Genomic DNA, 17,084 nt, shown 5'->3' with positions numbered 1-17,084 from the left:
AGCGTCAAGCTTACGGGGTTGGTCGGAGGACAGGCGGAGGTCGGTACACAGGAGTTCAGGATCAGGAACAAGGAAGTGTGGGAACGAGGCATGGATGGCAACGATCTGGCAAAGCCAGACCGTCCGCTGGGTCCTATATATAATAGGATTAATTATCCCTGATGAGGCGCAGATTTGCAGGGGACTTGGACCGCCAGGGGTGGGACCGGGAGGAGCAAGACAGTTTCCAACAAGCCTCTAATTACAATTATGAATGACATTAAGTGCCTGCCTTGATCCACTAGAAAAAGGGATGATATAGGCACATACTAAATTTAATTTCCAACATAGTTTTCTATTCCATCTCTAAAATGCAAACATATTGTCATGGTCTGTTTGGTTTTCTTTTATGTTTTCCTGTGTTCCATGTTTACCATGTCTTGTGTGGTCATTCAGTTAGCTGTGTCCCCCTGAGTCTGTGAACCTCCTACCTTGTGTGAACCGATCAGTTCCCTCCAGCCACTTGCCCAAGTGTTGCTCGTTGTTTCATCCCCCCCCCCCAAATATATATATATATATATATATATATATATATATATATATATATATAATATATATATATATATATATATATATATATATATATATATATGTATATATATGTATATATTGTTCAGACTCCCCCAAATCATTTGGGTGTATGTGGGGGTGAGGGCCAAGTTTTAGGATTTTGTAGTTCCCCCCAAAAAAATAAAGTATTGAGAGGATTAGGAAGAGGTTACAAGTAGTTCAAAGTAATGTGATGCATTATTTTGGCTCGTTAAAAACAAGTCAGCGACACGGTGGAGCAACTGGTAATAACATCTGCCTGACAGTTCAAGGACTGCAGTTCAAATCCCAACCTCGCCTGTGTGGAGTTTCTGTGTTCTTCCCGTGCCTGCGTGGGTTTTCTCCAGGCACTACGGTTTTCTCCCACATCCCAAAATTGATTGGAGACTCTAAATTTCCCATAGATGTGATTCTGAGTGCAAATGGTTGTTTATTTGTGCCCTACAATTGATTGCCAACCAGTTAAGGGTGTCCCTCGCCTCCTGCCCGGTGACAGCTGGGATAGGCTCCAGCACACAAAGACTCTTTTTACAGCTGAGTTTTAATAGGATTTCATTTATTAATTGGTTGTTCTTGGATTATAAGATAAACTGAATTGCTGATAAATATTTTGTATTTATAATACAAAAAGAACATGCCACATTGACACATCACGTTTATTTTTTCAAACAGTGCAAGTGTTTAAACAATTATTGTTGAGGTGTCGCATAGCAGGAAGGTGGAAAGTGTTGGTTCCTTCTTTTGGACCAGTGAAGCACCATCACCTTAAATCCTCTCTTAAGCCTCTTAGTCCTTAATGACACTGGTAATTCATTGGTCAGTTTACTCTTTGTGTAAGGCCTGTCCAACAACATAAAGGTCCGGCTGGGATGCAGAACGGGGAGTTGCTCTGAAGTCTGATTGGCTCCCCCAGGATTCCTCTTTTCTTGCTGGTTCATCATCAGATCTATGACAAGAAGACGAAAATAAATGTAAAATTTCAACGTAAAATGTTGAATCGGGTGGAGGGATGGGGGATGTCTGAGGTTATCATGCTTGTAAAAACAAACAAGCAAATCTGCTTAGCATTTTTTGTAATGTCTTTTCAGTTTTTGTATTGGCAGTTTTGAGTAAATAAACAAATGGAAAAAAATTTTATCCATCCTTTATCTTCCAAACCGCTTGTCATCACAAGTATAGTGGGAGTGCTGGAGATGTTTGAGGGAAATTTACAAATTGGAATTTCCTTTATCTTCTAATGGTCTGTGCTCGTCGCTGGTGTCGAGATGAAATTCTGTAGGTACAAATGTGCTCAGTTTTCCATCCATCCATTTTCTTTGCCGCCCACGAGGGTCGCAGGAAGTGCTGGAGCCTATCCCAGCTGTCAACAGGCAGGAGGCGGGGTACACCCTGAACTGGTTGGCAGCCAATTGCAGGGCACCTGGAGACAGACAACAGTCGCACTCACAATCACACCTTTAATTTAGAGTGTTCAATTAATGTTGCATGTTTTTGGGATGTGGGAGGAAACCGTAGTGTCCAGAGAAAACACACGCAGGCACAGGGAGAACATGTAAACGCCACACAAGCGTGTCCGGGATCGAACCCGGGTCCTTAGAACTGTGAGACCGACACTTTACCAGCTGCTCCGCCGTGCTGCCTGTGCTCAGTTTTATGTTCTTCAAATCAATAATATTGATCAGGCAGGTCCCAAATTTGATTTTTTTTTTCAAACTAATTACCAATAAAAAGCATTGAAAATAGCTTTCTAATTTTCACAATGCAATGTTAGTTCCATCCATTTTCTTAGCCACTTATCCTCACAAGTGTTGCAGGAGTGCTGGAGCCTATCACAGCTGTGACCGGGCAGGAGGCAGGGTACACCCTAAACTGGTTGCCAGCAAATTACAGGGCACATGGAGACAATCAACAGTCACACTGACCATCACACCTTGGGGCAATTTAGAGTGTCCGATTAATTAATGTTTTGTGGATGTGGGAGGAAATTGGAGTGCCCAGTGAAAACCCACGCAGGCACGGGGAGAACATGCAAACTCCACACAGGCGAGGTCGGGATTAAACCCAGGTCCTCAGATCTGTGAGGCCAACACTGTACAGCTGTTCCGCCATTCATACACAGAGAAAAGCCATGTAAGCAACAGGGGAGAACTTTGAAACATCACACAGGAAGGACTGACATGAGATTTGTACCAAAAGCTTTTCACTTATGAGACTGAAAGACTAACCACTAGACTGCCAGAGTTAGAATGTTTAACAAAACAATAATTTAAAAAATAAAATAATAAAAAAAATCTCACCCCTGTGTGCATATTGAAGGTTCACTTCCACATGTCTTGGCCACAGAGAGGACTGGGGATCGAGGTTGAAGGTTTAAAGTTGTTCTTCTTTCTGAAAGACTTCGACGGATAAAAGGTTGAGGTCCATGGACTGACACAGAGTCCCTGCCACGAATCCCACAGGTATTTGATCGAAAAGAACCTCCAACAGAGGTCCAGGCTTGAGAAATTTGGGCAGCTTTACAGGGCTGGGCCTCAAACAAGGATGGAGAAATTGGGCAGAAAACAGAACGCGCATTATTGATCAACCGAGCAGATTCTTCCAAGCTATTCTCTCTTGACCATCGTTGCACTTTTGGTGAAGCAGGTGGAGATGGTGGTTTCAAAGGGTATAGTGAGTTCAAAATGTTATGCTTAACTGGTGGGCTGGGGAGTCTACTGTGACCTTCTAGTGGAGTGGAGGATTTTCTGTTATTAACTGGGGAACTAGCTGAAGATGGTGGTGTTGGGGATTTTTTTAATTTCTGAGGACTCGGAAGTCTTCTATGGGAAGACTTTGAAGTAGGAGGTGTAGATGGCAATATTCGCCCCTTAGACAGCAGTGAAGTGGTAAGTTCATGACTGGCTTCAAATGAGGGAGGCACATTAGAGACTGTAGTGTTTATTCCAGGGATTAAGAGGTTCTCATTATCCTGTATATTTGTTGAGTCCTCTTGAGTGGCAGATTGGCATGATGCATCATAATTTGTTAAAGATTGCTCAGACTGTGAATCTGAGGAATGTTTTCGGTATCTCTTTTTTCTGAATTGCTGCAACGGAGTGGAAATAATTTGGTTGATAGGGTCAAAGTCTGTTTTACCATCCGCCTGACTCACATTTGCATGGGCTGTTGTGGCTTGATAATCCACTTTAACAGGAAAAATTCCCTTACAACAATTAGCCACACTGCCTTTACTAGGTAATACTGGTCCAGAGTGAATTGATGCCCGTAGTCGCTGTGACAGTCCAACCCTCTTTACCATAGGTGATTTCACAGGTTTTAATACCTCTTCCGCCTCTACACCAACTGAAAGGGTGCCTTCAAATGAATTGTCCATTATCACTTCTAATGGGGGTGGAGGAAGACTATCCAGGTCTGAATAATCAGCCTTTTCACCTGAAGTGCTTTGTGATCTGCAACTAGTTTTCCCAGTGCTAAGGACAGCTGTGACATTTCCTAAACCTGGTAACACTGGAACACCACACTTCCGTACACCTCTAAGTGGACCCAGAACATTAGGGCTGTCCATCTCCTCTATTCCTTGACTAAAGGTATCAATGAGTTTTTTCACAGAATTTCTGCCTCTAAACAGTGCTGAAGATGGTCTTGGTGATTGAGGGGGACTTGGAGGTGGTGTTGCTTTCACAAGGCCCGTCAACGATTCCTTACCTTTCTCTTTATCATCTTCCTCCATATTAGTGCATTTCATAAGCGCTACCTTTTCACGTAGATTGCCAGAATTTTCCAAAGATGGGTGCTTCTGGTTTATCTTTGGAGAATCAGGAAGTGAAGTTTTCTGGTTTTCTTTAGATGTAGACTTTGTTCCTCCTTTTGTGGTTTCCTTGGTTTTGTTCATTTTCTGTAATCTCTGGCCTATTTTTTTCTGAGACTTTTCCAGTTCAAGGAAAGTAGGATTCTCCCCTTTGCTGTGCAAGAACTCAACGGAACGGGAACGCCTCTCTTTCACCACTGGTGTTGTTTTAACGACACTCCTTCGAATAGTTGTTTGAGATCTCTTCAGAGATGGTCCCTTTTCATCAGCCCGTTGGCCACCTCCAGTTTTTGGACTGCCTGCTATCCTTTGTTTGACACCACCACTTGGTGGCTGAACAAACTGCATTTTTCCACTCAAAGCATTTTTCATTTTGATTGTCATTTCCACAATTTTAGGATTTTTAATGCACTTGGAAGGTAAGCGCCGTGACTTCTGTAGTTCACAATTTACAGGTGAATCATTAAATTGCTTTCTTATCCCTACTTGCCCATTTCTAGTCTCTCTGCCCATTTTATAATTCTCATGATCTTCTTCACCTTCATCTAAAGAGACTGATCCTAGTAACGAGTCCCCTTGGACATTTGCCATCATTGTGCACATAGAAGCTAATGAGTTCAATGAAGTAAGGGAAGCAGTTGGACTTATTTGACATGCAAGATTTTTTGTTGATACTCCTGCCATGGTGGTATACACCAAAGGACTGAAAGGAGTAGTTCTATTTGTTCCACTAGATTCACAACTCATACGTCTAAGGTGCTTTTCTGATCCAGCAAGGGATTCACTCTCAGCCCCAATACCGCTGTCCTCACTAAAGAGAGCAGAGTCCTCAGGCCCAGGTTTGCGAAGAGATGCCAATTCAATGTGAGATGTGAGTCGCATTAACCTAGACTCAACTAAACGCTTGATTTTCAGCTTCTCCTCCAAAAGTTCCGAGACTGAAGAAAAGTATTCCACTGCCTCCTCCAGGGCAGAGTCCCCAATTCCTCCAACTGTCTGACTCACATTCTGCATTCTCTGCGTGGTGTATTGAAGCAGCTGCTGTAACAAATCAGGTGGGGGTTCAATAGCTGAGCCAGATTTTAAAGGTGCAGCATTTGAGATATTTTTCATTTGACTTGGCCAAGCAAGATGTTCACTATTTTCTTTTAGCATTTTTTCTCCTTCATCAATAATTTCTTCCAGAGCCTGAATTATTTCTTCATAACGTAAAGCAATAAAAGAAACCATTGGCTGCAGAGATACTTGAGTTTGAGTTGCCTGTTCCAGTAAACCAAGTACAGCATCAAATTTGTTGATGCTAGGATTTAAAAAGGCGTAAGCAGCTTGGTGAGCTTTTACCAGAGGCTCTGGAAACTCAATTTTTGGCATTTCCCTTTCTTTCTTTTTCAGCACTTTCACACCTCTGGAACTTCTTCTTGTTCTTCTCCCTGACTTTTTCTCTGTTACTTCCTGCTTGTCCCCATTTTTGTCTTCTTTCTGTATCACAGTGCTGTTGTTCATTCTTTGACTTTTCAATTTATCTCTTTCATTTGGCTCTGGGGTGGGCACAGTAGCACATTTATCTTCTTCTGATACCATATTTACATCCCTTTGAAAGATCAGTTTTTGTCCATTTGTCCTTTTCTCTTTAGTATCGGCATCAGTAGCACCAGTACACATATGATTATCTCCATCTGTAAAATTAACTTCCCTGGGCTGATCTTGGGGTGCAGGGGGTAACATTCTTCTCCTCCTCAATGAGCCCAGAGTCACTAAATTATTACCTTTGGATGGTGAGGATCCCATTCTTGATCTTTATAATGATCTTTTTATACATCCATCATCTTGGTGACATCATAACAGAAGATTAAGTGGTGAATGATGCAGAGAATATCCAGTGTCCTTAGCCATTTGCTGTATCCATTATCTCCAGAAGGAAGAGACATCTGATGAATTTGATGAATGCTCTTTCCGTGAGGATGCAACCACACCAAAATACTGATAAATCCATTTTGACGTAACCCTTGCAAGTGTCAGAAAAGGGAAAAATAAATCCACAGATTGCTGTTCATGTTTATGGAAATGTCTTGTTGCATGCGTTTGAACGGATCTCTGTTTATCTGACAAAGACAAGCAGCTGAAAGGATTACTGAGGCTTTCAGCAAACCCCTCGGCAAGTACATATGTCATGTTAAAGCATCTAAAACTCCCCTACTTGTAAGCACATAAGCTCATTTGGGTAATGAGTGTTGCCCTCAGCTGGCTTTTTATAGTTGGCACAAATATACTGCTCACAGTTGAGCATTTCCACAGTAAAATGAAATAAATCTGAATAAGTAATATTAATTAAGAGGGTGTGACTGAGATGCTATAAATATCTTGGGAGTTTTTTTTCCCTGCCATGTGACTGGCTTGTAATCAGTTCCAGGATATACCCCGCCTCTTGCCCAAAGTCAGCTAGGTAAGGCTGTGACAACCCTTAATGTGGAGAAGCAGTATAGGAAAGGGATGGATGGATTTTCCCAGAGTTCTTATTACATGATTCTTTCTTTGCAGTTGGAAAATATTTTACACCAGGTATGGGGGCAGCAAGGAAATCACATTTTTTATTATCATGTATGTTTATCATTATTATTAGGAGACATTGGTCGTGTTGTAATTCACTTTCTTCCCTCTTACACACAAGTCCCGGTCAATGCCCTTTCACAATAGCCCTGTGATTAAAGAGCATTACTCTTCAAGTGTACATAGGTGCTCCTGTATTAAAATGAATTCCAGGTTTCATAAATCCAATCAATATATATTTTTTTCTGTGGTTCAACATTTAATTCACATTTATGACAGTTGATAGTATAGTCACAGACTTTGCCCAAAAGTGTCTCTCATGCATGTTTGAATGCAACTGTGTTCTAAAAAAACGGTGAAAAACGTGCCTTTCAGTCAGCATCCTAAAACTTGTAATTCTTGAATAACCCCTGGATTAAATATTGCTGTTGATGTTTTTCCAACAATATTTATTTGACAATATGTCAGACATCCGGGAAAACACAAACATTCAACCTTTTATTTTTTTTTTTTAACATCAGTAGATATTTGACGATAAATAAAGTTTTAATACTTATAGAGACACGAAGAATTAGTTCAACCTTGTGAAATTGACATTTGTGAATAATAATGGTAAAACTCAAGACATTTGCAAGAGAACCAAGAAGGCTACGCGCGCGGCCGCGTTCTAACCGCATTGCCATGAAGTACTGCGCGCACACAAACGTCGCCATTAACTCACCGCTGAAGGCAGAGGGAGTGTTGCTCGCAACTGGCCGAGCAAAAGTAATCTTTTCCCTCTCCTTACAGAGTTTCTATTTATCTTTCTGGCCGTATAGTTTCTCAGACTACTTTTTACTGAACTTCAAGCGACACCTGGAAATTCTGGTTTCTTCAAGCTAACGCTAGCTGCTAAAGTCACTCGGAAGTATTTCTGTAGTGCCGCGGTGAGAAATACATTTAACATATCGTTTGTCATGGCTTCCTACACAATTCGATGTTTTCTGCTGTGAGGCCATGTTCAGGTCATTTAGGACATTTTGGAGAGCAGCTGATAGAATCACGTCGCCATGTCAAACACAGTACAGTACTTTTAAGTACAATCCGACCCGCTTGATATTAATTACACTACTTACTTTTTAAACTGAATTTGGGATAAATTGCATGTTCCAAGTTAGTCCTTAACAAATCGCAGTGTGGTGAAATAGCTAGCCTCTTCAGGGAGATGTGACCAAAGAAAAATTAAATTAGTTATGTATTAGGAAAAAAAACATTAAAACTTAAAAAAAAGACAGTAGTCTTTCTCAAGGTTGTATCCCTTGCTCGTTTCTGTCTTTTATCATGTTTACAGTGACTTTAGTGTGAATATTATGGACGCTATTTTTCCATGTTCGTTGTTTTATTTATACGATTCTGCACTATTTTGTTTTTAAATTAAGATGAAAAAAAGGTATGGCATTAACTTGCAGAAACAATCTTACTCCTTCATCACCCTCTGCTGTTAAACTGAAACTGGTTTTGCAGAATCTTTAAATATGTCAAACTAAACAATAAATGCCAATGAATATGACTGTAAATGTTGTTTGTCACGGTAAAAGGTTTCAAGATTTGCTTGGATTGAATAGACTTGAATATATTGAAAACTTTTATTTTATTTGACTCTGTATAAATGTTATCTTTTGAGTGAATCAGAATTGAATGCAACTCCTCATTTAAATTGATGTCACAGATTTCCTTTTATCACAACAGGCTGGGTTTCATCTCAGTAACCCAGACAGCAGCATGATGAAACGGACTACTCAGTGGTGCCGAACCCCGACTCCCTGTGGGGTAACCTCCAGAAAGATCTCCTTCCAGGCCAGGAGAGGACTCAGTCTTAAAAGAACCAGCAACATCCAGGATCAACGGGGTCAACCAGGAAAGTGTTGCTGCAGCAATGAGATGTATTGCCTTAGAAAGACTTTGCAACCAATAATTGTCGTTCAGCAAGCTGAAATGGAATCATACTTTAAACTTTTTGGTGAGAATAATCAACATCCCTATCCATTGCATCATTTAAAGCTACCCTCACATTAATCATGATGAACTTCATTTCAGATGACGACCAAATCCATGACTTTTTGTTGATGGACTCTTGCTGTAGAATGACTGACAAGGTAAACATATACTGTTCTAATAATTGAAGAGTTTGTTTTCAAAACGAGACATAGGCATTTTTTTCAGATTTACGAAAATCGCGCCAAAATTATCCATTCGGAGCTGGATAATTTTGGCGCGAGTTTCGTAAATCTGAAAAAAATGCCTATGTCTCGTTTTGAAAACAAACTCTTCAATTATTGTTAATGCTCCAACTAACGCCCTTTCAAATCTAATTTGCAGTATCTTCTGGCCATGGTTTTTGTCTATTTCAAACGGTCACGTTTGACCATTGCAGAATACACCAAGAAGAACTTTTTCATTGCACTGTAAGTTCATAGAATATTTGGACTCTCCAGACAAAATTGGGTACAACTGCACAAAGTTTTGTCGAACTGTAATTTATGTATAAGTCAAATAACAATATTTTGGGAAGCTCAGCTGAGTTGATTTATTAGAAAGGGGGTGAGGTGGGAGAATCTGATAGAGTCCTACAAATTGTACATACACTCATATTTTCCCACAGATACTCGCATGGTCAGTTGCCCAATTTCACTCCAGACACAAGTAGCATCATATTATAACAGGATACAGTACATATTGGCATTAAAAACTGCAAATGGAATATACAACAGAATAGGGGTGCTGAATCGGTCAGCCACATTTTTTACTCTTACTGCAAAAGGCCACATCATACACATGAACATCATTCCTTCCTCACACACATACCTTTATTGTAAATGTAACATACCAACATGATAACAATAAAAATCGACTCCGACAGAGTACCAAGACCACAGGCCAGTAATTTAAAAAAATGAATTGTGTGGTTTCACAGACAAACTACCAGTTCAACCAAGAACAAAAACAAAAATATAATAAATAAAAATAGTATTTTTCTTTTAATCTGACTTTAAATATCGCTACTTTTGACATTCGTTTCCTTGAACAGGCTTCAAATCTGGCTAGTTTTTTTTTCTAGTAGTTATTGTCTTTCATATGGGTTTCAGAATAGATCGATGATTTTTTTCAAATCAACTTTTCAACTTATGATTGTGAATTACATTCCCGTTTGAAAATTAGAGGTCGATGTTACCGTGGTGTGAGATGAAGTGTCGCTTGAAGATTTGAAATTTGATAAAGACATCTCACAAAAGTCAGAGTGGCTCTAGTTGCACTTGACAAAAAATATGAGCTCACTGGTAAAAATGTCCTGTGTTCATCCACATATTTTCATTTAACTGCGCATTTTTTCCTGCCATTTTGAGAATAAATTTGACAAATTATTTTCTTGAAAGATCACAATGCAACTGGAAAACGTTGACCTTTTTTTATTCAGTGCGCATGACGGTTTTGCAAAAATACCGTCATAAAGTCAAGGAAAGCGCGCACACAAATACCGTAATAAACTCAAGAAAATCACACTCACACATTAAAAAAACTAAACTTTGATATGGTTGCATGGCTTCAGAAGAGTCGGATGCGACTCAAGAGCTGCAGGTTGCCGCCACTGCAATAGAATGACATTGTTATCCAATTTATTCAGATACAGCTTGTTTCAATATCCTCTTATTATTTTTATGTATGAACCTTCACAATTATGTCACAATTCAATTACAGTGAAGAAAACAAGTATTTGAACACCCCACTTAGAAATCATGGAGTGGTCTGAAATTTTCATTGTAAGTGCATGTTCACTGTGAGAGAGATAATCTAAAAAGAAAAATCTAGAAATCACAATGTATGATTTTTTAAAAAAAAATTATTTGTGTGATACAGCTGCAAATAAGTATTTGAACAACTATCAGCTAGAATTCCTACCCTCAAAGACCTGTTGGTCCGCCTTTAAAAGTCCACCTCCACTCCATGTATTGTCCTGAATCAGATGCAGCTGTGTGAGGTCGTTAGTTGCATAAAGACACCTGTCCACCCCATACAATCAGTAAGACTCAAACTTGTAACAGGGCCGAGACCAAAGAGCTGTCCAAAGACACCAGGGACAAAATTGTACAACTCCACACGGCTGGAAAGGGCTACAGAGAAATTTCCAAGCAGCTTGGTGAAGCAAGGCCCACTGTTGGAGCAATCATTAGAAAGTGGAGGAGGGTAAACATGACGGTCAATCTCAATCGGAGTGGAACCCCATGCAAGATATCACTTCGTGATCCTTAGAAAGGTGAGGAATCAGCCCAGGACTACGCAACAGGACTTGGTCAATGACCTGAAAAGAGCTGGGACCAGCGTTTCCAAGGTGACTGTTGATAATATACTAAGACGACAAGGGTTTGAAATCATGCATGGCACGGAAGGGTCCCCTGCTTAAACCAGCACATGTGAAATTGAACTTTTTGTTCATAATTCCACTAACCGTGTTTTGAGGAAGACATATGATGAGTTCCATCCCAAGAACACCATCCCTACTGTGAAGCATGGGGGTGGTAGCATCAAGCTTTGGGGGTGTTTTTCTGAGAGGATGACTGCGGCCATGTATTGTGAGATTTTGGGGAACAACCTCTTTCCCTCAGTCAGAGCATTGAAGATGGATCGTGGTTGGGTCTTTCAACATTACAATGACGCGAAGCACACAGCCAGGAAAACCAAGGAGTGGCTCCGTAAGAAGGATATAAAGGTTCTGGTGTGGCCGAGCCAATCTCCAGACCTAAACCCAATAGAAAATTTTTAGAGGGAGCTGAAACTCCGTGTTTCTCAGCAATAGCCAGGAACCTGTCTGATCTAGAGAAGATCTGTGTGGAGGAGTGGGCCAAAATCCCTCCTGTAGTGTGTGCAAACCTGGTGAACAACTACAGGAAAAGTTTGACCTCTGTAATTGCAAACAAAGGCTACTGTACCAAATATTAACATTGTTTTTCTCAGATGTTCAAATACTTATTTGCAGCCGTATCACACAAATAAATCATTGAAAAAATCATACATTGTGATTTATAATTTTTTCTTTTCAGATTATCTCTCTCACAGTGGACATCCACCTACAATGAAAATTTCTGACCCCTCCATGATTTCTAAGTTTGAGAACTTGCAATATAGCAGGGAGTTCAAATACTTATTCTTCACTGATATTCTTAGCAAAATGGAGCCCCTGGAATCAACTCATATGCTGACATTGCAGGTATCTTGCCAACACCATGGAGGAAGAGGCGGAGGAGATTAGATATGAGATTTTTTCCTGGGCACTGGGTGAGACCTGGAGGACGCAGTTTCCACAATTTATCAAGCAGCGGGACAAGTTTTGGGTGCGCATTGAGTTCAGAGCAGCTGTCAGCAGGCATTGCTGTGAAGAGGTAAACAAAGAATTACCTGTTCAGACTCAAAATTCATGTTGCCATGAATTTTTAATTTGGTGTCATACCATAAGATCTATCAATTGCAATTTTTAATTAGTGCTTTACCACTCGTTCTTTTCTTTTGTGTGTAGTTGATAAAGGCTTCTGTACTTACAGGTGATGGCCATCATGCCATCTCACTTTGTGTGGAAACGAGAGCGCTCAGAGAAACACAGTGGCGCTCAGAGGCATTATGAGGAAAGAGAGACATCCTGTCTTCCACGCAGGTCGGCAGCCTCTCCAATCCCTTGGTTCCAGTGCAGCTGCAAGAGCACATTCAATCATCAGCTGCACCTCTCTTTACCTAGAAGCTCTGAGCAGAGCTGCAACCCTACACTTCCTCTCACCAGTCAGCTGAGTTTGGAGGAAACCCTACCCAGGGTCAGGGCTGCTCGCACGGGTATAGTTGAAACCAGTGACCAAACCCAGCATTCTTCCCAATGCAGTGAGGTAGTTGGTAGGTGCCATAACTGGATCCACACATATTATTGGTATTAAAGTATGCCTCACATAGTATGATGAGGGTGTCCTATTGTGGTACAACATTACTTAATAGCTAATAGCATGGAGAAACTTTTATTAATGAAAGAGTACAAAACCCCGTTCTCCCTGGTCAGAAACAAAGGGCAGGTTTAACTTTTTTTATTCTTAAACTGGGAATTCACAGCTGCTGCCATTTATTAGTCCTGTTTGTTATTTGTATACGATACCTGGAGTAACCTGTCAGTTCAGGGTGGACTCTATCTCTTATCTCAGTGTCATGGAAATAGGCTCCAATTCTTTCTTTGATCCTGAACAGGATTAACAGTGGTTTTTATTCAATTACAACATTGGGTAATGAACACCAGTACAAGCTATCTAGTTCCAATACAAGAGTTTACTTATCATGGGTTGATAAAGAATATAAAATCCCTAAATTATTCTATTCCGGAAGTACTTTCATAACCTGAATTTTACTTCAGTAGAAACTCATTTTACATGTAAATAGCCTAATCCGTTCCAAGCCCTCAGACCCCCCCCCCCCCAAAAAAAAAAAAAGTATTCAAAGTACATAATGTAATGAATAATAGAAAAATTATGTGCATTTACCTTTGGCATTAAGCAACAATGCAAAGAAATGGGTGCGTGACAACCAAAAGGCAATATGGGAGACAGAGTAGGAGGCACGCAAACAGCTTTCCAATCAAATTATTTTGCCAATTTCTGATCTGCACATCAGGCTGAACAACTGAGTGAATTTCAGTCCTCTTGAATTTTTCAAACCACCCACGCGATGCCCTAAACTCTGGCTGTGACTCCTGTTCCGAATTTGCCTCGCTGGCATCCTTCTCCAGGAGTTCATTAAATGTGGTGGTTGCTTTCTCACAACTTATGACCGCCGTCACTGTGTCTCACTGGCACTGGCCATCAATTTCTTAGGGCCCATGGTGAAAAAAGATGAATAAATTCACAAAGAAGTTGTACTTCGTCGTTTGAGTGTGGGCGAGCGTGTGATAATGGTGACGAAGCTACAGGAAGTTCATCATCTGTGAAGACTGACATCTCTCCTAGCCTATGGAGAAATAAGATGCCACGAAGATGTTACGGTGATAGCTAATGGGATAGTGCTCTATCGTGCCACAAGACCAAGAAACAGCAAGTGCATCATGGCTAAAGGTTGACATCCCTCCTTGCCAATGTGATGCTAGGAAGATGCTACGGTGATAGCCAATGGGAGAGCAGCTCTATCATGATACTTTCAAACCAAGATACAGTACAGGATGTTTACATTCGGTTGAATCCAGCACCAATTTTTTCTTTTCATATTCTTGATTTTTTTTTTTAAGGTTGATGTACTGTGCATCCAAGAGAACAGGTGGAAAGGGAATAAGGCGAGAAATTTAGGAGCAGCGTTTAAATTATTCTACCACAGAGTAGATGGGAAGAGAAATGGAGTACGGGTTATTTTAAAGGAAGAGCTGACTAAGAATGTCTTGGAGGTGAAGAGTATCAGATCGAGAGATAAGACTAAAATTTGAAATTGAGGGTGTTATGTATAATGCGGTTAGCGGCTATGCCCCACAGCTAGGATGTGACCTAGAGTTGAAAGAGAAATTCTGGAAGGAACTAGATGAAGTAGTTCTGAGCATCCCAGACAGCGAGAGAGTTGTGATTGGTGCAGATTGTAATGGACATATTGGTAAAGGAAACAGGGGCGATGAAGAAGTGATGGGTAAGTACGGCATCCCGGAAAGGAACTTTGAGGGACAGATGGTGGTGGACTTAGCAAAAAGGATGGAGATGGCTGTAGTGAACACTTATTTCCAGAAGAGGGAGGAACATATAGCAACATACAAAAGCGGAGGTACAGATGATATTGTGATATGCAGTGAAAGCAGGGAGCATGCAGAGGAACAATTAGAAAAGATGGAGACATGCACTGGAAAGGAAAGGAATGAAGATTAGCCAAAGTAAAACAGAATATATGTGCGTGAATGAGAGAGGTGGAGGGGGAAGGTCCAAGATGCATGAGATAGGCTAAGATGGAAAAAGATGACATGCTGTGGCGACCCCTAACGGGACATGCCGAAAAGAAAAGATATTCTTGATTTCCTTTGTAACTAGAGACAACATTTTTCCAAGGAGGCATTTCGTTACCTGAACTTTTCATTAGTAGAGACGTTCGTAAGTAGAGGAATGACTGTATATTATTAGTTCCAATGGTGTTTTGCAAAAAGTGAAATTTAAACATCCTTTATTTAATATTGACCTGCATCTTGAGCTACTTGTTTCTTATTGTGGTGTGGGATACAGTGTTCCCTATCTACAACATGGTTCAGTTTACACAACCATGCTATCACAGATTTTGGTGTTTTTGTAATTTTTTTAGATTTTAGTAGCCATTTTTTGACAGCATATGAATGCGCATTGTGTTCTGTTCTCTATCCTGATTCTCTCAGGAAAAACCCCCACATCATGTTCTGCGTCCTAATTGGCTAAGGAACTGTAGACCATTGTCAATCAATCTCCTTCATGCCAAGTGTCCTGTACGGTACAGAATGTGTTCAGTTTGCCTAATTTACACAATACAGTAGTTCAATGCTACCAGTGAGGCTCTTTTGGGCTGAAGAGGACATAAGTGTTGAGGAAAAACAAGGATGGACTAACACTTGATCGCTTGAAAATGATGGCCAATAGACTTCAATGAGCTGTACAAGAATGGGACCCTTTGATGTTTCGTTCATTACAGTTCTCAAATATAACTGAAGATGGCAGCTCTGTAATAAGAATATCCTCGTCCAGAATAAAAAAGAGCACCAACAACGACCCAAAGCTATATTGTTCACACCTTCAAAAGATACCCCCACCAGTGGAAAAAAGATGCTCCAATAGAGCCACGCCAGGATTGAGAGGCATGGCCAGAGGAACTGTAAAATACATGTTCATGCTTGTCTGAGAAAAGTTTAGAAAGTGTTTGTGGTTAGGGGTTCAACACCCTTAAAACATATAAGAAAGGAAAAAAATGACTAAACTACAAACATACTGTATATGACTAAAAAAAATGCAGTGTAAATTAAAAAAAATTGTGAATGGGAAAACTGTCCTGTGAATGAAAGAAACTGAAAAACAAAAATGAAAAAAAATCAATTTCTACAACATGGATTTCACTTATTGCGGGTGTTTTTTGGAAAGTGACAACCATGTTAAAATGAGGGAACACTGTACTCCTTTCCATAAACAACACTCATAAATATCTACATGAATATACAGTGTAATTCAGTAAGAGTTACAGTAAGTGTAATTAAAAACTGGAAAACACATTACTCACTCACTGGCTTTCGTAGTATTTACATGAGACACAGTTGACCCACACCAAAATAAAGCAGAAAAACTAGAAATTACCACAAGTGTTTCATTTATTTAAAATCAATCAATTATTAGTTGATGTTTCTGTCTTCTCTGGTAGTCAAAGAGTCTTCCAACTCCTCTGTTAACGACACTTCCATGGACTGGATCAACAGATAAGCTGTCATCACATCTGCATCGTTCTCATCGTCGTTCAATTTCCCACCTTGTGGGCACAATTAAAGCTTCTAGCAAATGCATCACTAATGGGAGTGTTAACATTCAAGATTAGTGTTGTCTGTAAAACACTAAATAATATGGTTGAAAAGCTTCTCTCACACTGTTCTTGGAATGCATAAATTTATTTAAATGCTTGCAGTACAACAACTACCTGTAATTAAGCTTCATGCACAATGTTTAACATAATATAACATGAATAGTACAATATGGTGGCACATACTCGATGTTGGTGTTTTGAATTGTCAATAAAGACTATCCTTCTGAAATTCCTTTTTTTTTTCTCTTAATTGCTAGTATAACACACACACACACACACACCTAAGATTCCTACTTGCTTTTTTTCATGTTTGTTGATATTGTGAAACAGGACAAGTCTTGAAATAACTGCTGAATAATGAATCAATAAGGGTGAGGGCGGTGCACATGCATGAGGTTTCAATCTATCAAGGTGTAGAATTTGGGGCTGATTGAAATTGCTATTCTTGGAGAATGCCTGCATTGTGCTCGCCATTCTGGTTGAGTGACCTACTGCATGTGTTGGCTGATTTTTTTTTTTTTTTTCTTTTCACCGGTTTCAATTTCATCCTTTTCTTACTTGAAAGGCATTATGTGGTTATAAT

The 17,084-nt window shown here is 40.0% G+C and overlaps 2 protein-coding genes across 8 annotated transcripts; one reads left to right on the top strand and one right to left on the bottom strand.

Annotated features, from left to right (window-relative positions):
• Positions 1-1,068: 1,068 nt before the first annotated feature.
• pcare1 (photoreceptor cilium actin regulator 1) lies at positions 1,069-6,184 on the bottom strand. The gene is made up of 3 exons (XM_061844340.1): positions 3,809-6,184; positions 2,886-3,730; positions 1,069-1,534 (listed from the first exon to the last, which is right to left on the bottom strand). Exons 1-3 carry the CDS (start codon positions 6,182-6,184, stop codon positions 1,411-1,413), a joined length of 3,345 nt encoding a protein of 1,114 aa, XP_061700324.1. The 3' UTR covers positions 1,069-1,410.
• A 1,345-nt stretch (positions 6,185-7,529) lies between these two features.
• Positions 7,530-16,793, top strand: spdya (speedy/RINGO cell cycle regulator family member A). Of its 7 annotated transcripts, none has more exons than XM_061843277.1 (8): positions 7,530-7,708; positions 8,672-8,942; positions 9,020-9,078; positions 9,302-9,387; positions 12,186-12,357; positions 12,517-12,626; positions 12,711-12,849; positions 16,346-16,793. In XM_061843277.1, the coding sequence occupies exons 1-8, from the start codon at positions 7,553-7,555 to the stop codon at positions 16,514-16,516; spliced, it is 1,164 nt and encodes a 387-aa protein (XP_061699261.1). In that variant the 5' UTR covers positions 7,530-7,552; the 3' UTR covers positions 16,517-16,793. The 7 variants fall into 7 exon arrangements, with proteins under 7 accessions (XP_061699261.1, XP_061699259.1, XP_061699260.1 ...); XM_061843276.1 differs by having other exon boundaries at positions 7,535-7,708; positions 12,708-12,849; positions 16,346-16,789; XM_061843282.1 differs by having other exon boundaries at positions 7,558-7,708; positions 12,708-12,799; positions 16,346-16,791.
• The last annotated feature ends 291 nt before the right edge of the window (positions 16,794-17,084 follow it).

This window comes from Syngnathoides biaculeatus, chromosome 15 (assembly GCF_019802595.1).
Source record: "Syngnathoides biaculeatus isolate LvHL_M chromosome 15, ASM1980259v1, whole genome shotgun sequence".
NCBI classification, from domain to species: Eukaryota; Metazoa; Chordata; class Actinopteri; order Syngnathiformes; family Syngnathidae; genus Syngnathoides; species Syngnathoides biaculeatus.
The sequence above is the reverse complement of the archived record's forward strand: the minus strand, read 5'-3'. Positions and strand labels throughout refer to the sequence as shown.